The 22,353-nt window shown below is 53.6% G+C and overlaps 1 protein-coding gene across 2 annotated transcripts in view; it reads right to left on the bottom strand.

Annotated features, from left to right (window-relative positions):
• Positions 1-22,353, bottom strand: part of LOC125448449 (B-cell lymphoma 3 protein-like) — a 54,542-nt gene that overhangs the window by 5,601 nt on the left and 26,588 nt on the right. For both annotated transcript variants that reach the window (XM_048523774.2, XM_059641257.1), the window contains exons 4-6: positions 4,796-4,997; positions 784-872; positions 34-111 (exon numbers count right to left, since the gene is read on the bottom strand). In XM_048523774.2, coding sequence (XP_048379731.2) covers positions 34-111; positions 784-872; positions 4,796-4,997 — 369 coding nt within the window. The remainder of the gene's footprint in view (positions 1-33; positions 112-783; positions 873-4,795; positions 4,998-22,353) is intronic.

Raw genomic sequence — 22,353 nt, 5'->3', positions numbered from 1 at the left:
CAGGCACTGCCCCACTTTGTGTAATTCCTTTACCTGCAGGAGAAGCGTGACCATGTCTATGGAATTATTCTCGACTGCGTGAACCAGTGGTGTCTTCCCGCTCTTAATATCCTGCAGGAAAGCAGAACACCCACACTTTCAGGAGAACATGTCTTTGAGAGTTTGAGAGAATCCATTAAACTCCCCCACGTGGCCTGGTCTCTGACAAGAGACAATCGCGCCACACAAATGCCAGGCTATGACCATCGCCAATAAGAGACAATCTAACCACTGCCCCTTGACATTCAATGGTGTTCCCATCACCAAATCCCCCACTATCCACATCCTGGGGGTTACCATTGACCAGAAACTCAACTGGGACCCACCGGATTAACACAGTGGCTACAGGAGCAGGTCAGAGGCTGGGAATCCTGCAGCAAGTAACTCCCCTCCTGGCTCCCCCCAAAGCCCCGTCCCACCATCGACAAGGCAGGATCGTAATGGAATACCCTCCCCACTTGCCCCCTGGATGAACCTTGCTGTGGGGGTGAGCCTGCGCCAAGAGAGCATCAGTGGTTCAAAGATTCTCCGGGGGGCAACTGCGGACGGGGCAGTAATTCAACGAGGTGCCTTCTCTTGGGAAATGCCTATTGACATTTGCCAGGCTTGGGCCCATTGCCTTGCCGCCTTGACCAGGAGCGCAAAGCCATAGCAGACCAGGGCGGTGGGGGATGGGGGGGTGGGTTTGGTCGGGTGGAGGGCGGGTGTGGGGTGTGGGGAGAGGGCAGTTCCCACCGGGCTTACCACAGCGTCGATGTCGGCGCCCTGGTCCAGGAGAAATTCAACGATTTCCTTTTGGTAGCTGATCACTGAGACATGTAAGGGAGTGTAACCTGCGGCAGAGAGGGACAGAAACAGGCCAGGGTGAGACTGAGAGTGCCAGGACGGGCCGCTTTGGTTTCCATAGGGATTTCTGAGCATGGTTCGGTCATGTCAAGGTGTACCTTCCAGCCTTGCATCGGTAATTAATAACCAGAAACGCTGAGGGGTCGGGGGGAATAGGGTTGAAGAAAAGAGGAAGTGAGCTTGATGAGTAAGTGTATGTTTTTCACGTATTTTTAACGAAAGGTAAACCTCACTCGAACCAAATTGTAGGCCTCACCACCAACATCGATTATACCTGCCATCACTACTGAACATTAATATCTTACTATTCGCCAGAATGTAGGCCTCACCATTGACTAGACCATTCCTGCCATCGTGACATAGATTCATAGAATCCCTCCAGAGCGGACAAAGGCTGTTGGCCTGTCGAGTCTGCACTGACCCCTCTGAATAGCGTCCCACCCAAACACAGGGCCCCCCCCCCCCCCACCCTATCCATTTAACATAGTTAACACAACCAGCCTGCTCGTCCACAGACAGTGAGGACAATGTGGCATGGCCAACCCACCTAGCGTGCCAATCTTCAGAGTATCGGAGAAAATCCTCCAAGGTAGGCACCTCACCGCGCACTCAGATTTAGGCTCAATCACCACGGACTGGAACGTACACGTCGTCATTAACTAAGCTACAGGCCTCACCATTACTGAGATTGTAGGCCTTGCCACTGACCAGAATGTAGGCTTCATGCTTAGTAAGACTGTGGGCCTTAACATTACCTAGAATGTAGGCCTCACCATTAACTAAGCTACAGGCCTCACGATTAACAAGGCTACAGGCCTCACCATTAACTAGGCTACAGGCCTCACCATAACTAAGCTACAAGCCCTGCCATTGACTGAAATGTAGGCCTCACCATTGACTAGGCTACAGGGTTCACCATAACTAAGCTACAGGCCTCACCATTAACGAGGCTACAGGCCCTGCCATTGACTGAAATATAGGCCTCACCACTGACTGAAATGTAGGCCCCAACTTTGACTTGAATGTGCCCTTTGACCTGGGTCTTGATGTTTGGGTTGGCATCAGCGTGTTTCCTGTAGGGAAGGCGCTATAGTTGGAGTCTGGGCCTCAGGAGAAACTCCACGAGACTAGTCTGCAATTACATGCAGGTGCGAACCTCCGTAAGATGATGTCTGTTTAACACTTCTGTGTTCCCAGAAGTTTAACCGTGAGCAGCTGTCTGCCTGGGAGTAACTGGGTGAACGGACCGAGGTTGATGCATTGAGCTGCCCACCCCTCAGACTGTAAGGGGCAAAATTCCCCGGGCCTGCTAACTCAGAGAATGTTTCCAGGACAACAGTCCAGAGCCAAGGGCTGGGACATCACAGTCTCGGCGTGACGAGAGTGATTTTTTTAATCTGAGATGAGGAGAAATATTTTCCTCACTCCGAGAGTAGTGAATCTCAGGAATTCTGCCCCTCACAGCGTCAGGGAGGTTCAGCCATTCAGTGCTTTCAAAACTGAGAGTGAACAGATTTTGGGCAAAAAGGGACAAGGCAGGCACAGAGGGTGTGGAGGAAATGGATCAGCGGTGGTCTCATTGTCTGTGTCTGCGCTTGTGTGTGTGTGTGTGTGTGTGTGTGTGTGTGTATGTCTGTGTGTGTGTGTCGTGTGTCTGTGTGTGTGTATGTCTGTGTGCATGCATGCGAGCACGCGTGTGAGAGAAAGAGAATATGTGCATGTGTATGTGTATATGTGTTTGTGAGAGTGTGAGTGTATATGCGTCTCTGTGCGTGAGAGAGAGAGAGATTTTGTGTGTGTGAGTGAGTGAGAGACTGTGAGTGAGAGAGAGTGTGCGAGTGAGAGTGTGTGTGTGTATGCGTGCCTGCAAGCGTGCATGTGAGAGAAAGAGAATGTGTGCATGTGTATGTGTATATGTGTTTGTGAGAGTGTGAGTGTATATGCGTCTCTGTGTGTGAGAGAGAGAGAGATTGTGTGTGTGTGAGTGAGTGAGAGAGTGTGAGTGAGAGAGAGTGTGCGAGTGAGAGTGTGTGCGTGTGAGTGAGTGTGTGTGTGAGTGAGAGTGTGTGAGCATGTGTGTGTGTGTGTGTGTGTGTGTGTGTGTGTGTGTGTGTGTGCGCGCTTGTGTGTGTGTGTGAGAGAGAGGGAGAGAATGTGTGTGTGTGAGCATGTGAGAGAGAGTATATCAGTGTGTGTGCACGTGTGCGTGTGTGTGTGTGAGAGAGAGAATGTGTGTGTGAGAGAGTATGTGAGAGAGAGTATCTCTGTGTGTGTGTGAGTGTGTGTGTGCGCAAGTGTGAGAGAGAGTATGTCTGTGTGTGTGAGACAGGATGTCTGTGTGAGTGTGTGTGTGTGTGTGCGTGTGTCAATATGCCTGTGTGTGTGTGTGTGTGTGTGTGTGTGTGTGTGTGTGTGTGTGTGTGTGTGTGTGCGTGTGTGCGTGTGTTTCTGCCTGGGTGATTCTCCCAGGGTGTGTATGAGTGTGTGTTTACATGTTTGTCTCTGTGGCAGTTGGAGCCGATGTTTCTCTCGGGATGATTGGTTTGAAGTTATTTTACGGTAAGTTCTGCAGAAAAAAATCGAAATGACAATAATACTGAGGAAACCACGAAAGCGTTTACTGTGAAAAGTGACGAAAACCTGTCAAGCAGCTGTTCAGCCTCAGCTCTCTGGTTAGAACAGGATTCTCAACAATTTCTGGTGAAAATGAGAGGAAGGGGAACTGGTCACTAGAAATGCAATGCCAGCTCCGAGTGAAATCTACAAACGTCACAGCAGAGTAAGATCCCACAGTGACTCCTGGCCTAAACAGCGCTGACTCACACCCACCTGCTCAGGAGCGGCCAGGTTCATATCCCAGTCAAGATTCACAGGAGACTTGTATCCCTGGGAGGGTCAGTGCTGGGGAGTGGGCACTGAAGGAGGGTCAGTGCTGAGTGAGCACTGCACTGTCGGAGGGTCAGTGCTGAGGGAGTGGGCACTGTGAGAGAGTCAGTGCTGAGGGAGTGCTGCTCTGTCAGAAGATCAGTGCTGAGGGAGTGCCGCACTGTTGGAGGGTCAGTGCTGAGGGAGTGGGCACTGTCGGAGGGTCAGTGCTGAGGGAGTGCTGCTCTGTCAGAAGATCAGTGCTGAGGGAGTGGGCACTGTTGGAGGGTCAGTGCTGAGGGAGTGGGCACTGTCGGAGGGTCAGTGCTGAGGGAGTGCTGCTCTGTCAGAAGATCAGTGCTGAGGGAGTGGGCACTGTTGGAGGGTCAGTGCTGAGGGAGTGGGCACTGTCGGAGGATCAGTGCTGAGGGAGTGGGCACTGTCGGAGGATCAGTGCTGAGGGAGTGATTCCCAGTCGTACCTTTTGCCTCTCAGTTGATAGTCTCCTGCCCACCAGAGCGGGGGGGGGGGGGGCGTATATCTGTGGGCATTGAGTGCTGCAAATTGTCTGTCAACTTAGGATGGGCATTCAGCCCCTTGTATGTGCCCCACCATTATATCCCACCACTGCAGATCCGAATCTTAAGCCTGGCGCTCTTCCTATAACACCCCGATTAAAGCCTCCGAGCTCCTGGACTCGCAATTCGCAGTTCCCCCTCACCCCTTCCCAGAAAACGCGAGACCCCGACTCCCTCAACACAGCGGAACAGTTCAGAACCTCAAAAATCTATTGGATTCCCTCGGTTCAACTTTTTGAGGCCAGCTTTTGGGATCCTGACATGCGCATTAACCCTTTCCCTTCCACACAGCCGTTTGCACCCCCACCACCCAGTCCCGATCCTGACATGACCCCCTTGGCTGTAAACCACTCGGCGCACGAGGCCGACACAACCGGCGGCCGGAGAGACAGTGTGAGCTGTGGCTGCGGTGGGTAAGGGTTAGAGGACGCGGGCGTTGGGGACGGAGGGGCGGCCAACGCATTTACCTTCGTAATTCCGGATTTCCAGGTCCACCCGCTCATGGCCTCCGGCCAGGAGTGCCCGCAGGCATTCCAGGCTGCTGTGCTCACAGGCCAAATGCGCTGCTGTTTGCCCGTTACGGTCAAGTGATGTGCTTGAGGCCCCATTGGCCATCAGCTGGCTGATGATGGTGGGCTGTTTGGTGATGACTGCCAAGTGTAAAGGAGTCTATGAGGGACAGAGAGGGAGAGAGAGAGAGAGACGTGTTATACACTAGGCCCATCAGTGCAAACTTCCCCCTTGATAAACAGGGCGCAGGGAGTGCTCCGTCAGCGCTGACCCTCTGACAGTGCCCGCTCCCTCAGCACTGACCCTCCGACAGTGCCCGCTTCCTCAGAACTGACCCTCAACAGTGTAGTGCTCCCTCAGCACTGACCCTCCACAGTGCCCACTCCCTCAGCACTAACCCTCTAACAGTGCCCACTCCCTCAGCACTGACCCTGCGACAGTGCCCGCTCCCTCAGCAGTGACCCTCTGACAGTGCCCGCTCCCTCAGCACTGACCCTCCAACAGTGCGGCGCTCCCTCAGCACTGACCCTCCGACAGTGCCCACTCCCTCAGCACTGACCCTCCAACAGTGTGGCGCTCCCTCAGCACTGAACCTCCGACAGTGCCCGCTCCCTCAGCACTGACCCTCCGACAGTGCCCGCTCCCTCAGCACTGACCCTCCGACAGTGCCCGCTCCCTCAGCACTGACCCTCCGACAGTGCCCGCTCCCTCAGCACTGACCCTCCCACAGTGCCCACTCCCTCAGCACTGACCCTCCGACAGTGCCCGCTCCCTCAGCACTGACCCTCCCACAGTGCCCACTCCCTCAGCACTGACCCTCCAACAGTGCCCACTCCCTCAGCACTGACCCTCCGACAGTGCCCGCTCCCTCAGCACTGACCCTCCGACAGTGCCCACTCCCTCAGCACTGACCCTGGGAGTGTGTGTTACTGACAGAGCTCTATGCTTTGGGATTTGGCGTTACTATCGGATGCGGGCAGTGTCCCGTCATTCCTCCGAATGGCCTGGTCTGGACAGGAATTTTGACATTGACACCCAAACCCTCCTGAACCAGCCAATGAGAAACTGGATCTCTGTCTGTCATCCAGTCCTCTCTAATTGATGAAAGTACCTCGACTTTTTACGAGCAAATTATTCGTATTGTTTTCGAACTTTGTTGCTTTATAATTACCACGAGGGAATTTTTAATGCTTTGTTTTTGTATGGCATGAGCTGTGACATCCTGTTGATTACGAACAAGCACAGCTTTCCCAAGGACCCAGGGCCCTCCTGCCTTTCCTCGCTGACCCACATCCCTCTTCCAGCAATGCCACCCTCAGCCGCTTTTGTGTGACGCCAACCACTGGTTTACAGCATTGCCAAGCGCATCGGGGGAACAATTCCCAGGTCTGCTCCTGAGGAAATACTCGGGACAGCTGAATAGCACGGGGTTGGTCAGGTCAGGATTAAGGGATTCCTTACTGGAGGCCAGATAGAGAGAGACAGACAGACAGAGAACGGTGGGCAGGGTGGGGTGGGTGGGGGGGGTGGTGGTGTGCGAGTGAAAGAGGGAGAGAGATTGAACGGAACAGAGGGACAGATGAACAGTTCTGGAGAGGGGATTCCTGATCACACAGGTGGGATTGCAGGGATAGGGAGGGTGTGTCAGGACTGGAGGGGGTGTAGGGGCTGGAGGGGGGTTCCAGAGATAGGGAGGGGGTGTAGGGGCTGGAGGGGGTTACAGAGATAGGGAGGGGATGTAGGGGCTGGAGGGGGTTACAGAGATAGGGAGGAGGTGTAGGGGCTGGAGGGGGTTACAGAGATAGGGAGGGGGTGTAGGGGCTGGAGGGGGTTACAGAGATAGGGAGGGGATGTAGGGGCTGGAGGGGGTTACAGAGATAGGGAGGAGGTGTAGGGGCTGGAGGGGGTTACAGAGATAGGGAGGGGGTGTAGGGGCTGGAGGGGGTTACAGAGATAGGGAGGGGATGTAGGGGCTGGAGGGGGTTACAGAGATAGGGAGGAGGTGTAGGGGCTGGAGGGGGTTACAGAGATGGGGAGGGGTGTAGGGGCTGGAGGGGGGTTACACAGATAGGGAGGGGTTGTAGGGACTGGAGGGGGTTACAGAGATAGGGAGGGAGTGTTGGGGTTGGAGGGGGTTACAGAGATAGGGAGGGGGTGTTGGGGTTGGAGGGGGTTACAGAGATATGAGGCTATAGGAGGATTATATCACAGGATTCTACCTTCCCAAAGCAAATCCTTCTCTCTGTCTCACCTCCTTCATACCCCCTTCTTCCCCACCCGCCTTCCTGTCCTCCCGTTACGTTTGAACCCCTTTTGGACTGCAATCTGACATTTTTATATTGTTACGGTGGGAAACCTGTGTCTGTGGCTGTGTCAGCTTTTCCTGCCCAGGGGCAGTTACGAGTCGACCACACGGCTGTGGGTCTGGAGTCACGTGTAGGCCCAGACCAGGTAAGGATGGCAGGTAAGGATGCCCCTAAAGGGGCATTAGTGAACCTGATGGTCGTTTATTCAGAGGAAGCGCATGAAGACTTCAGTCTGAGATCATCTCAAGGATCTCACCAGGAAGGACTGCAGCACCATCTTTTCCCAAAAATGTGGTGCTCTCACCGGGAGGCTCTAATGTGATCAGTCTTCTAAGAACACCGATCCCAACAATCCCAGGAATGAGGGTCTTCAGTCCAAGAGCAAGAGTCTGGGGCTGTCCCCCCTCGTTCAAACAAAGTTTAGGGAGAGATTGAAGCATAGAGTCCTTCCAGCACGGAAACAGGCCCTTCGGCCCAACCCGTCCATGCTGACCATAATCCTAAACTAAATCAGTCCCACCTGCCTGTTCCTGGCCCATATCCCGCCAAACTTTCCCGACCCATGTCCCTATCCAAATGTCTTTTAAACACTGTCACTATCCCCACACCCACCACTTCCTGAGGAAGCTCATTCCACACATGGGCCACTCTCTGTGTGAAACATTGCCCCTCGCGCCTTTGTTAAATCTTTCTGGCTCACCTTAAAAAATATGTCCCACGGTTTTTATACCTCCCACCCTAGGGAAAAGGGACATACCACTCACCCTCTACATGCCCCTCATGATTTTATGAACCTCTATAAGGACACCCTTCAGCCTCCAACGCTCCAGGGAACATAGCCCCAGGCTATTCATCCCCTCGTATTCCTGGCAAATCCTGGTAAATCTCTTCTGAACCCTCTCCAGTTTAATAATACCCTTCCTAAAATGGGGCAACCAGGACAGGGCACAGTGCCCCATAAGAGGCCCTCACCAACGCCCTGTACAACCTCAACATGATGCTGGGGCACTGAGAGTCACTAGTGGGTGTGGGGTGAGTGTGTTTGGGGTTTAGGGGATTTGAGGGCAGGATTCGATTGAATCGATGAGGGTGACGCTGTTCCTTGGGGCATGTGGGTCAGTCACTAGAGGGACACAGACTGGAGAGAGAGTCAGGGAGAGGGCCAGAGGAGAGGTGTTGGGAGGACGAGAATTTGTCTCTCGATGCAGCGAGACAATGTGATCTGGGACTGAAAGGGAGCAGACTCAACAGGATCCTTCAAAACTGAAAAAAAGTTGAAAGACAGACAAGAGACGCACAGACACCTTAAGGTGTGAAAAGAGGCCATTCACCCCATCAGGTCCATATTGACCCTCCAAAGAGCATCCCATCCCTAACCTCCACTTCCTAACCCACATACTGTGGGGAAATCCTGCATGGCCAATCCACCCTAACCTGCACATCCCTGGGCACTAGGGGTAGTTTAGTATGGCCAATCCACCCTAACCTGTACATAGAACATAGAACATAGAACAGTACAGCACAGAACAGGCCCTTCAGCCCACAATGTTGTGCCGACCATTGATCCTCATGTATGCACCCTCAAATTTCTGACCATATGCATGTCCAGCAGTCTCTTAAATGACCCCAATGACCTTGCTTCCACAACTGCTGCTGGCAAAGCATTCCATGCTCTCACAACCCTGTGTAAAGAACCCGCCTCTGACATCCCCTCTATACTTTCCTCCAACCAGCTTAAAACTACGACCCCTCGTGCTAACCATTTCTGCCTTGGGAAATAGTCTCTGGCTATCAACTCTATCTATGCCTCTCATTATCTTGTATACCTCAATTAGGTCCCCTCTCCTCCTCCTTTTCTCCAATGAAAAGAGACCGAGTTCAGTCAACCTCTCTTCATAAGATAAGCCCTCCAGTCCAGGCAGCATCCTGGTAAACCTCCTCTGAACCCTCTCCACAGCATCCACACCTTTCCTATAATAGGGCGACCAGAACTGGACGCAGTATTCCAAGTGCGGTCTAACCAAAGTTTTATAGAGCTGCAACAAGATCTCACGACTCTTAAACTCAATCCCCCTGTTAATGAAAGCCAAAACACCATATGCTTTCTCAACGACCCTGTCCACTTGGATGGCCATTTTAAGGGATCTATGTATCTGCACACCAAGATCCCTCTGTTCCTCCACACTGCCAAGAATCCTATCCTTAATCCTGTACTCAGCTTTCAAATTCGACCTTCCAAAATGCATCACCTCGCATTTATCCAGGTTGAACTCCATCTGCCACCTCTCAGCCCATCTCTGCATCCTGTCAATGTCCCGCTGCAGCCTACAACAGCCCTCTACACAGCCAACGACACCTCCAACCTTTGTGTCATCTGCAAACTTGCTGACCCATCCTTCAATCCCCTCATCCAAGTCATTAATAAAAATTACAAACAGAAGAGGCCCAAGGACAGAGCCCTGTGGAACACCACTCACCACTGACTTCCGGGTTTGGGGGAGCAATAAATGCTGGGCATTTAGGGTTTAAGGGGAGCAATAAATGCTGGGCAATTAGGGTTTGGGGGAGCAATAAATGCTGGGTAATTCGGGTTTGGGGGAGAAATAAATGCTGGGCATTTAGGGTTTAGGGGGAGCAATAAATGCTGGGCAATTAGGGTTTGGGGAGCAATAAATGCTGGGCAATTTGGGTTTGGGGGAGCAATAAATGCTGGGCATTTAGGGATGGTGCAATAAATGCTGGCCTAGCCACCGATGCCCACATCACATCGATGAGGACAAAAACGAAATGATGTAGGGCGCTGAAGTAGGGTCACCGGGCCCGAAATATTAACGCTCTCTCTCTCTCTCTCTCTCTCTCTCTCTCTCTCTCCACAGACGCTGCTGCGTTTCCCCAGCAATTTCTGTTTTTGTTTGCGGCTTGAGTCTTTCTTTGTACGAGGGCACTTGAGAGATGTGTTCGTCTCTGAGCAGACGGGCTTGAAGGTGGCTCTGTTGGTGTATTTTTGATATGTCTCTACCTCTGTGTCAGGAAATACAGTGGTAGGTATGTACTCCAGTTGACCACAGTGGTGCAGATATCGGTCCCATCTAAACCATCTCTGACGCATGTTATCTGTGATAACCAACCCAGCATTACTGACAGCTAAATCTTTACGGGAAAGTGCACAGTAGGTATTGTGAAACAGTAAGGCCCGTTTGACAACTGTGAGAAACACCAGAAACCAAACTGAACGAATACCAAAACTTCTCTTCAGGCACACACACACACACAGAGAAACAAAAATTTCACATTTAAGAAAGCCGGGGCATCGGCGTTTGAGCAAAACGAGCGGCCGGTTTAAATCCTTCTGTATCCCACTCCCCCGCCAATACCATCCATAGCCGGCCCTCCCTCTCGCTCGGAAGGGAACTTTCTGGAGCTCAGAGCAAGGGCAACAGAGAGTTTGGACACTTCAGACCTGGCTCGCCCCTACCCCTGACACCCGCGTCCGCTGCCACATGGTACCGCGACCCCCACGCCCGCACCACATGCAATAAAAAACCCTCTCGGCTAAGCCACTGCAAGCGAGAGTACACAGGGGCCGGTGGGTGGATGGGAGCTGGAGGGGGTTACAGAAACAGGGAGCGGGTGTAGGGGCTGGAGGGGGTTACAGAAACAGGGAGGGGGTGTAGGGGCTGGAGGGGGTTACAGAGATAGGGAGGGGGTGTAGGGGCTGGAGGGGGTTACAGAAACAGGGAGGGGGTGTAGGGGCTGGAGGGGGTTACAGAAACAGGGAGGGGGTGTAGGGGCTGGAGGGGGTTACAGAAACAGGGAGGGGGTGTAGGGGCTGGAGGGGGTTACAGAAACAGGGAGGGGGTGTAGGGGCTGGAGGGGGTTACAGAAACAGGGAGGGGGTGTAGGGGCTGGAGGGGGTTACAGAAACAGGGAGGGGGTGTAGGGGCTGGAGGGGGTTACAGAAACAGGGAGGGGGTGTAGGGGCTGGAGGGGGTTACAGAGATAGGGAGGGGGTGTAGGGGCTGGAGGGGGTTACAGAAACAGGGAGGGGGTGTAGGGGCTGGAGGGGGTTACAGAAACAGGGAGGGGGTGAAGGGGCTGGAGGGGGTTACAGAGATAGGGAGGGGGTGTAGGGGCTGGAGGGGGTCACAGAGATAGGGAGGGGGTGTAGGGGCTGGAGGGGGTTACAGAGATAGGGAGGGGGTGTAGGGGCTGGAGGGGGTTACAGAGATAGAGAGGGGGTGTAGGGGCTGGAGGGGGTTACAGAAATAGGGAGGGGGTGTAGGGGCTGGAGGGGGTTACAGAGATAGGGAGGGGGTGAAGGGGCTGGAGGGGGTCACAGAGATAGGGAGGGGGTGTAGGGGCTGGAGGGGGTTACAGAGATAGAGAGGGGGTGTAGGGGCTGGAGGGGGTTACAGAAATAGGGAGGGGGTGTAGGGGCTGGAGGGGGTTACAGAGATAGGGAGGGGGTGTAGGGGCTGGAGGGGGTTACAGAAAAAGGGAGGGGGTGTAGGGGCTGGAGGGGGTTACAGAGATAGGGAGGGGGTGTAGGGGCTGGAGGGGGTTACAGAAATAGGGAGGGGGTGTGGGGGCTGGAGGGGGTTACAGAAAAAGGGAGGGGGTGTAGGGGCTGGAGGGGGTTACAGAGATAGGGAGGGGGTGTAGGGGCTGGAGGGGGTTACAGAGGTAGGGAAGGGGTGTAGGGGCCGGAGGGGGTTACAGAGTTAGGGAGGGGGTGTAGGGGCTGGAGGAGGTTACAGAGATAGGGAGGGGGTGTAGGGGCTGGACGGGGTCAGAGATGGGGAGGGGGTGTAGGGGCTGGAGGGGGTTACAGTGATAGGGAGGGGGTGTAGGGGCTGGAGGACGTTACAGAGATAGGGAGGGGGTGTAGGGGCTGGAGGGGGTTACAGAGATAGGGAGGGGGTGTAGGGGCTGGATGGGGTTACAGAAAAAGGGAGGGGGTGTAGGGGCTAGAGGGGGTTACAGAGATAGGGAGGGGGTGTAGGGGCTGGAGGGGGTTACAGAGATAGGGAGGGGGTGTAGGGGCTGGAGGGGGTTACAGAGATAGGGAGGGGGTGTAGGGGCTGGAGGAGGTTACAGAGATAGGGAGGGGGTGTAGGGGCTGGAGGGGGTCAGAGATGGGGAGGGGGTGTAGGGGCAGGAGGAGGTTACAGAGATAGGGAGGGGGTGTAGAGGCTGGAGGGGGTTACAGTGATAGGGAGGGGGTGTAGGGGCTGGAGGACGTTACAGAGTTAGGGAGGGGGTGTAGGGGCTGGAGGAGGTTACAGAGATAGGGAGGGGGTGTAGGGGCTGGAGGGGGTTACAGAGATAGGGAGGGGGTGTAGGGGCTGGAGGGGGTTACAGAGATAGGGAGGGGGTGTAGGGGCTGGAGGGGGTTACAGAAATAGGGAGGGGGTGTAGGGGCTGGAGGGGGTTACAGAAAAAGGGAGGGGGTGTAGGGGCTGGAAGGGGTTACAGAGATAGGGAGGGGGTGTAGGGGCTGGAGGGGGTTACAGAGATAGGGAGGGGGTGTAGGGGCTGGAGGGGGTTACAGAGATAGGGAGGGGGTGTAGGGGCTGGAGGGGGTTACAGAGATAGGGAGGGGGTGTAGGGGCTGGAGGGGGTTACAGAAAAAAGGAGGGGGTGTAGGGGCTAGAGGGGGTTACAGAGATAGGGAGGGGGTGTAGGGGCTGGAGGGAGTGACAGAAAAAGGGAGGGGGTGAAGGGGCTGGAGGGGGTTACAGAGATAGGGAGGGGATGTAGGGGCTGGAGGGGGTCAGAGATGGGGAGGGGGTGTAGGGGCTGGAGGGGGTTACAGAGATAGGGAGGGGGTGTAGGAGCTGGAGGGGGTTACAGAGATAGGGAGGGGGTGTAGGGGCTGGAGGAGGTTACAGAGATAGGGAGGGGGTGTAGGGGCTGGAGGGGGTTACAGAGTTAGGGAAGGGGTGTAGGGGCCGGAGGGGGTTACAGAGTTAGGGAGGGGGTGTAGGGGCTGGAGGAGGTTACAGAGATAGGGAGGGGGTGTAGGGGCTGGAGGGGATCAGAGATGGGGAGGGGGTGTAGGGGCAGGAGGAGGTTACAGAGATAGGGAGGGGGTGTAGGGGCTGGAGGGGGTTACAGTGATAGGGAGGGGGTGTAGGGGCTGGAGGACGTTACAGAGATAGGGAGGGGGTGTAGGGGCTGGAGGGGGTTACAGAGATAGGGAGGGGGTTTAGGGGCTGGAGGGTGTTACAGAGATAGGGAGGGGGTGTAGGGGCTGGTGGGGGTTACAGAGATAGGGAGGGGGTGTAGGGGCTGCAGGGGGTTACAGAGTTAGGGAAGGGGTGTAGGGGCTGGAGGGGGTTACAGAGATAGGGAGGGGGTGTAGGCGCTGGAGGAGGTTACAGAGATAGGGAGGGGGTGTAGGGGCTGGAGGGGTTTACAGAGATAGGGAGGGGGTGTAGGGGCTGGAGGGGGTCACAGAGATAGGGAGGGGGTGTAGGGGCTGGAGGGGGTTACAGGGATCGGGAGGGGGTTTAGGGGCTGGAGAGGGTTACAGAGATTGGGAGGGGTGTGTGTTTTTGTGTGTGTGTTTTTGTGTGTGTGTGTGTGTGTGTGTGTGTGTGTGTGTGTGTGTGTGCGTGGTTGTGTGTGTTTGTGTGTGTGTGTGCATGTGTGTGTGTGTGAGACGGTGTGTGTGTGTTTGTGTATGTGTGGGTGTGTGTATGTGTGTGAGTGTGAGAGTGTGTGTGAGTGTGTGTGTGTGAGTGTGAGTGTGTGGGTGAGTGTGATAGTGACAGATCTTGTGACATTGTGTGCATTTACTTATGGGTGTGTGTGAGTGTGTGTGTGTCAGCGCTTCTGCATGAGTGTGAGTGTTCACATTTGTGTGTGTTTGTGTGGGTGTGTGTGAGTGTGCTTGTACATCTCAATGTGTGTGTGTGTGTGTGTGTGTGTGTGTGTGTGCGCGCCATCAGGTATGTTACTCCGTGTGTGCACACTTGTCTCGTACACGTGTGAGCAATTGTGTGTGAGTGAGACTGTGTGTGTGCATTTGAGTGCACACGTTTATGTTTGAGTGAATGACTAGAACGTGGCCGTCAGACAGAGTACGGACACCGGTCTCTGAGACAATCTGCGCTGCTAACCGTGTCGTGGATTCCGCTGAATGCTAAATCCTTTTGAAGTAAGAATCGAGTGAGCACAGCGCCGTTAGCTCAAAATCGTCGCCCTCACTTCAGCGCTGAGAAACTAACTCGATCCGGCTTCACTGGATCCTTGCACCTCTGCTCTCCACTTGTCTCCCTGTGTCCGAGACTATCTCATCCTGCGGCTCAGTTTACCCCATGACACACTCTTTCCGTCACCCTTGTCACAATGTCTTGCTCCCTGCATCCAACTTCTGTATATCTGTCTCCATCACACTCTCCATGCGCTCTCTTTCTCCATCTCTCTCTCTCTTTGCCATTCCTTCTTCCCTCGCTCTCTTTCTCTCCCAACCCCTCCCTCTCTGAGTCTCTGCTTCTGTCCCGTTTCCTCCCCCAGCTCCCTGACTATGTCTCTCTATCTCCACCATTCTGTCTCTCTCCCTCCTCTCTGCCACTACCTCTCCCCGTCTCCCTTTCTTTCTCTCGATTACACCCATTTCTCCTGAGCGATCTCTCTCTCTCTCTCTCTCTCTCTCTCCCTCTCTCTCCCTCCCAACATTTCCTTGCCTGTCTCCACCTCCATTTCTCTCTGGATCTCTCGCTGTCACAGCTCACTATCTTGCACACACTGCTCACTGAAGCACAGGAGAGCTTTGAGGCGGTGCGTTCAAAGTTGGTGTCCTGGACAGACATTGTCTCCCAGCGATTGGCACTGGAGAGAAGTTCCTAACAGCAGGAGTTTTGGCACGGATCCTGCTGATCTTTCCTGTAAAAACCATCCCCCGACTTACAGGAAAACTTCACAAAGCAATTCTTAGAAACAGATCCCGCTGACTAATGCTGGTGTCAGGCAGGTCCAAACACTCACATACACACACTCACTTGCACACGCACACATGCACACACACACTAACTCGCACACACACACATACACATACACACACTCACTTACACACGCATACACTCACTACACATACACTTGTACACACACGTGTGCAGTCACACACGCAATCACATGCACACACACACACGCTCACGCAATCACTTACACACACACACACACACACACACACAAACACAATCACCTGCACACAAGCTCACACAATCACCTGCACACACGCTCACACTCACTTACACACACGCTCACACAAACACTTACACACACTCACTTAAACACACAAACACACTTTCACACTCACATCTTCCCCCCACCCATCACCTCAACCTCTCATGCCTGTCCATTCTCATCTTCACCCACGCTGGTCTCCTTCGCCTGCCCCAGCCTCAGCCTCTAGGCCCCTTCTCTCCTTCCCTCTGCATTCGGCCTCACAGACTGATCTCAGGGACACCTCTTCACAAACAGAGAGACTGGGAGTGGGCACAGGTTCAGTGGGGGTGGGGAGGTATATTGAATTGGGGTGATCAGAATCACTGGGGGGAGGGGGTGTTTTGGGTTGAGTTGATAAGGGAGACACTGTTCCCAGGGGCAGGAGAGTCAGTCTCCCCAGGGACAAGAGTGAGAGAGATTCAGGAAAAGGACTGGTTGTAGGGGGTGGGGGAAATGGATATGTTTTCTGGGACAGTGAGGTGCTGTGGTTGGACCAGGAACATTCAAAAAGGGGGGGGGGGTTGGAAATCGGGGTAAATTCTGGATGGGGTGAATCTGCAGGAATGTCTGGAGGTGGGGATTGGGAGGGTGAAGAGCCAGAGAGGGGAGAGGGCCATTCACAAGCAGGACTCACCAGACAGTCATACAGGAGGGAAACAGGCCCTTCAGTCCATGCTGACCTGATATCCCAAATTAATCCAGTCCCCATTAGCAACCATTTGTCCCATATCCCTCTAAACCCTTCCTATCCATTTCCCCATCCAGATGCCTTTTAAATGCTGTAACTGTACCAGCCCCCACCACTTCCTCTGGCAGCTCATTCCATACACGCACCACCCTCTGCGTGAAAAAGTTACCCCTCAGGTCCCTTTTAAATCTTTCCCCTCTCACCTTAAACCTATGTCCCTCTAGTTTTGGACTCCCCTACCCTGGGGGGAAAAGACCTTGTCTATTCGTCCTATCCATGCCCCTCATGGTTTATAAACCTTTATAAGGTCACCCCTCAGCCCCCGGCGCTCCAGGGATAATAGCCCCAGCCTATCCAGCCTCTCCTCAAACTCTCGGCAACATCCTGAAGAAATCTCTTCTGAAAACTGTCCCGTTTAAAACCACCCTTCCCACAGCAGGGGGACCGGAATAGTAGAGGTAACAAGGTGTGGAGCTGGATGAACACAGCAGGCCAAGCAGCATCAGAGGAGCAGGAAAGCTAACTTTTCAGAAATGAAGAAGGGTCTGGGCCTGAAAGGTCAGCCTTCCTGCTCCTCTGATGCTGCTTGGCCTGCTGTGTTCATCCAGCTCCACACGTTGTTATCTCAGATTCTCCAGCATCGGCAGCTCCTACTAAGACCAGAATAGTACACAGTTTTCCAAAAGTGACCTCACCAATGAAATTGCCTCAGCTGGAGGTTTCCAGGAACTCTTGCTCCCTTCAAACATTAACCAGCTGCTGGTTAATTCATAACCAGCTAGCAGGCCTGGAGGAACGTTCATGGTGAATCTGCCCCGATGCTGTTCAAAGCAAAGTGCCCCAGATCTTAACAATTAATGAGCAATGCAGACTCTCTCCCCACCCCTGCATGCTGATTGTAACCTGAACCATCTATCAGAGACACAAAATCTCAGAATTCACCAAAAATCTCAACCGCCCCCAGACCCAGTATACTTAATCCAATTTTGCTGCACTGTCGCAGGGTCAGTGCTGAGGGAGCGGGCACTGTCGGAGGATCAGTGCTGACGGAGTGCTGCACTGTCAGAGGGTCAGTGCTGAGGGAGCGCCGAACTGTCGGAGGGTCAGTGCTGAGGGAGCGGGCACTGTCGGAGGGTCAGTGCTGAGGGAGTGGACACTGTCGGAGGGTCAGTGCTGAGGGAGTGGGCACTGTCAGCGGGTCAGTGCTGAGGGAGTGTGCACTGTCGGAGGGTCAGCGCTGAGGGAGTGGCACTGTCAGAGGGTCAGTGCTGAGGGAGTGGTCACTGTTGGAGGGTCAGTGCTGAGGGAGTGGGCACTGTCGGAGGGCCAGTGCTGAGGGAGTGGGCACTGTCGGAGGGCCAGTGCTGAGGGAGTGGGCACTTTCGGAGGGTCAGTGCTGAGGGAGTGGGCACTGTTGGAGGGTCAGTGCTGAGGGAGTGGGCACTGTCGGAGGGTCAGTGCTGAGGGAGTGGGCACTGTTGGAGGGTCAGTGCTGAGGGATGCTTCTCGGGGGGGGCAGGGATGAGGTAGTTTAGGCTGTTGTGGGATGGTCCACTCCCTGGGGAGAGACAGTTGTCAAACTAAGAGCTTCCTTCAGATTTGTGATAGCACAAGCCTTGTTGCGTAGATACCCTCTTCCTGGGAAACAGTTCCACTGTCGCCACACTTCTCACTGGTTTGACTGTGCTCTGCAGCTTTCCTGGTGTCATTATATCCCCAGAGGGCTCACCCAGTAACTGATCAGACCTGGGTCGGATGCATTGCTGTGCCAGCTCTCTGCCTCATTTGCAGATGCCACACTATCAGCTGTTGTTAGAGCTGGGCAGAGCGTTAATCTCAGCTGGGAACAGGCTGCCCGGTGCCTGTAATGGGGGAGGCAAATAAACGGTTAATGACCCCTGGGAACAGGCTACCCGGTGCCTGAAATGGGGGGCAGGCAGGTAAAGGGTTAATGACCCCTGGGAACAGGACGCCCACTGTCTGCAGCTGGGAAGAGGCGGTAAAGGGTTAATGACTCTCTGGGGACAGGACGCCCAGGGTCTGTAATGGGGCAGGGTGGGTGAAGGGTTAATGACCCCTGGGAACAGGACGCCCAGGGTCTGTAATGGGGCAGAGTGGGTGAAGGGTTAATGACCCCTGGGAACAGGACGCCCAGGGTCTGTAATGGGGCAGAGTGGGTGAAGGGTTAATGACCCCTGGGAACGGGATGCCCAGTGTCTATAACGGGGCAGGGTGGGTGAAGGGTTAATGATCTCCTGGAACTGAATGCCCAGGGTCTGTAATGATGCAGGGTGGGTGAAGGGTTAATGACCTCCTGGGAACGGGATGCCCGGTGTCTGTAATGGGTCAGGGTGGGTGAAGGGTTAATGACCTCCTGGGGACAGGATGCCCAGGGTCTGTAATGGGTCAGGGTGGGTGAAGGGTTAATGATCTCCTGGGAACGGGATGCCCGGTGTCTGTAATGGGTCAGGGTGGGTGAAGGGTTCATGACCTCCTGGGAACGGGACGCCCGGTGTCTGTAATGGGGCAGGGTGGGTGAAGGGTTAATGATCTCCTGGGAACGGGATGCCCGGTGTCTGTAATGGGTCAGGGTGGGTGAAGGGTTCATGACCTCCTGGGGACAAGATGCCCAGGGTCTGTAATGGGGCAGGGTGGGTGAAGGGTTCATGACCTCCTGGGGACAAGATGCCCAGGGTCTGTAATGGGTCAGGGTGGGTGAAGGGTTCATGACCTCCTGGGAACGGGACGCCCGGTGTCTGTAATGGGGCAGGGTGGGTGAAGGGTTAATGATCTCCTGGGAACGGGATGCCCGGTGTCTGTAATGGGGCAGGGTGGGTGAAGGGTTAATGACCTCCTGGGAACAGGATGCCCTGTGAGCTGTAACTGGGGAGAGGGTGCTGAGATCTTATCAACTGAGCTGAACCTGTTGAGCGAGACACTTGGTTTGAAAGGGGCTGCTAGCGGATTCACTGAGAATGGACGTAGTCATATTGAAACTGAGCTTCAAGGCCAGGTTTCTCAATACTATTTCCAAGCATTGCGAGCTGTAATTAACTTTCAATATCACACTGTCTAACTGCGGGAACAGGACTCAGAGCTGGGTGGAAGCGGTGGAGAGATTTAGTTGTTTGGAGGGGGGGAAGGGTTGCTATTGGAGGAATTGATTGCAAAAGTCTCATAAACAATTTTGTTTGGCTTTGTCGCTCAGGTTTCTGTTCCTCACTATCTGAGGACTGGAATAGGCCTTTATCAGAAACCGCAAGTGACATCCTGCGGGGACTGGGTCAAAAGTCAACAACTCACTCCCTTGATCTTTAGCTTTGGCTTTCGGCATCGCCATCCCCACCGTCATCCGGCCCCCTGTCCTCCTCCCAGTCCTGCTTCCCTCTCAAATACCCCAGAGAATCCCACAAGACCATCAGATGTTGGAGAATGAGGCCATTCAGCCCACTGATTCAGCTCTGCCTTTCGATCATGGCTAATATGTTTCTGAATCCCACTTTTCTGCCTTCTCCCCATTACCCTTAAACCCAATACCCATCGACAACCTACCTACCTCTGTCTTAAACACACTCAATGACCTGCCTTCCCCAGCCCCCTCTGAGTTAATGAGTCCCACAGATTCACCCCCCTCTGGCTGAAGAAATTCCTCTCCCATCTCATCTCTAAAGGGCTGTCCCTTCACCCTGAGGCTGTGCCCTCGGGTCCCAGTCTCTCCCACTGGTGGGACCATCTTCTCCATGTCCGCTCCATCCAGGCCCCTCAGTATTCTGTAAGTTTCATTCAGATTGTTCACATCCTTCTAAAATCCACAAGAGTATAGACCAAAAGTCCTCAGTTGCTCCTCATATGACAAGCTCTTCATCCATGGGATCGTTCTTATAAAACTCTCATAAGGTCAGCACATCCTTCCTGAGACACAGGGCCCACTATACTCCAAACATGGTTAGACAGTCTCAGCAAATACATCCCTGACCTCGTATTGCAGCCCTCTTGAAATGAATGCCAAGATAACATTTCCTTCCCAACTGCCAACCGAATCTGCAGGTCAAGTTCCTCGGAATGAAAACCACCAACAAACTCTCCTGCACTACCCTCCATAGATGTGATGGTCAAGGAGGCTCAACAAGGCCTCTGAGATAACAAGGTGTGGAGCTGGATGAACACAGCAGGCCAAGCAGCATCAGAGGAGCAAGAAGGCTGACCTTTTGGGCCTAGACCCTTCTTCAAAATTTTTTTTCTTTCCGAATAAGGGTCTAGACCCAAGAGGCCAGTTTTCCTGCTCCTCTGATGCTGCTTGGCCTGCTGTGTTCATCCAGCTCCACACCTTGTTATCTCAGGTTCCACTAAATCTTCAACAACACCTCCTCCTCCTCTGGTGGGTGAGGAAATTTGGCATGTCCACAGGGACCCTTAGCAATGTCCACAGAGGCGCCAAAGAAAGGAATGTATCTGGGTACACCATAAGCAGGGACTGAGAGAAACTACAGAAGGTTGTGAACACAGCCCAGACCGTCACAGAAGGCAACCCGTTCACTCCACATACACCTCCAGCTACCTTGAAAAGACAATATCCCTCCCACACTGGCTCCAATATCTTCCAATCTCGGCACAAGATAGAAATGTTTAAACACGCGTAAGGATGGATTTCTTAGCTTCCTCCCTGCTGTTATCAGAGTTCAGAATGCACCTCTCAAATTTCAAATGATATGTTCATCTTGCCTTCAGTGCACTTTCTCTACAGCTATAACTTGGTATTCCCTGCTCTGTTCCATCGCCTGATGATCTTTGCATGCAACGATCTGCTCCACTGCACGCAGAACACAACTTTTCACTGTAATTAGGTGTACGTGACAAGAATAAATTCAATCAAATTAACCCGAAGACAATCCTGAACTAGGACTCCCACATCCCTTTGTGCTTCAGATTTCTCGTTCTTCCTGCCTAGATGCATAACCTCACACTTTCCATAAGACCATAAGACATAGGAGTGGAAGTAAGGCCATTCGGCCCATCAAGTCCACTCTGCCATTTAAATCATGGCTGATGGGCATTTCAACACCACTTCCCTGCACTCTCCCCATAGCCCTTGATTCCTTTTGAGATCAAGAAATTGTCGATCTCTGCCTTGAAGGCATCCAACATCCCAGCCTCCACTGCACTCTGCGGCAATGAATTCCACAAGCCCAACACTCTCTGGCTGAAGAAATGTTGTCTCATTTCAGTTTTAAATTTACCCCCTCTAATTTTAAGGCTGTGCCCACGGGTCCTAGTCTCCCCGCCTAACGGAAAAAGCTTCCTAGCGTCCACCCCTTCTAAACCATACATTATCTTGTAAGTTTCTATTAGATCTCCCCTCAACCTTCCCAACTCTAATGAGTACGATCCCAGGATCCTTAGCCGTTCATCATACACTAAACCTACCATTCCAGGGATCATCCGTGTGAATCTCTGCTGGACACGCTCCAGGGCTAGTATGTCCTTCCTGAGGTGTGGGGCCCAATTTCCCACATTGTATTCCATCTGCCAATCCCTGGCCCTCTCTCCCAGTCTGTCCTAGTCCTTCTGGAGCTCCTCACTTCCCCAACACTATCTGCCCCTCCACCTCTCTTGGTGATATCTGAAAGTTCAGTAACGATGTCCTCAGTTCCTTTGTCCATCTCGTTAATGTGCGATGTGAATAGCTGTGGTCCCCCTGACCACCCGTAGAACTCCACTCGTCACTGGCTGCCATCCTGAGAAAGACCCCTTTATCCCCGTACTCTGCCTTCTGCCAGTCAGTCAATCCTCTGTCCGTGCCAATACCTTGCCTGCTAACATCATGGGCTCTTATTTGGCAGCTTCCTGTGTGGCACCTTCTCAAAGACCTTCTGGAAAAACAAATAGATCATGTCTGCTGGCTCTCCCTTATCTAACTTGTTTGTTACCTCCTCAAAGAATTCTAACACATTCGTCAGGCATGACCTTCCCTTCACAAAGCTGTGCTGACTCAGCTATGTTTGACCATGCACTTTCGAGTGCTCCACAATCTCATCCTTAATAACGCACTCCGAAACCTTTCCATGGCCAGCCTAACCACACTGCATTTACCTGTCTTCCTGCTTCAGGTGTGGGGGTGGGGAGGGCACTATTTGACTCTGAGATAAGCTTAACCCCAGCCCCAGCTCCACCTTCACCCACAGCTGGTGAGACCCTCCCTATCTCTGTCACCCCATCCAGCCCCGACACCCCCTCCCTACCACTGTAACTTCATCCAGCCCCTACACACGCTCACTATCCCTGTAACCTC

The sequence above is a fragment of the Stegostoma tigrinum genome, chromosome 41 (genome assembly GCF_030684315.1).
Source record: "Stegostoma tigrinum isolate sSteTig4 chromosome 41, sSteTig4.hap1, whole genome shotgun sequence".
NCBI classification, from domain to species: domain Eukaryota; kingdom Metazoa; phylum Chordata; class Chondrichthyes; order Orectolobiformes; family Stegostomatidae; genus Stegostoma; species Stegostoma tigrinum.
Note: the sequence above shows the minus strand (reverse complement) of the source record. Positions and strands in the feature narration are given on the sequence as shown.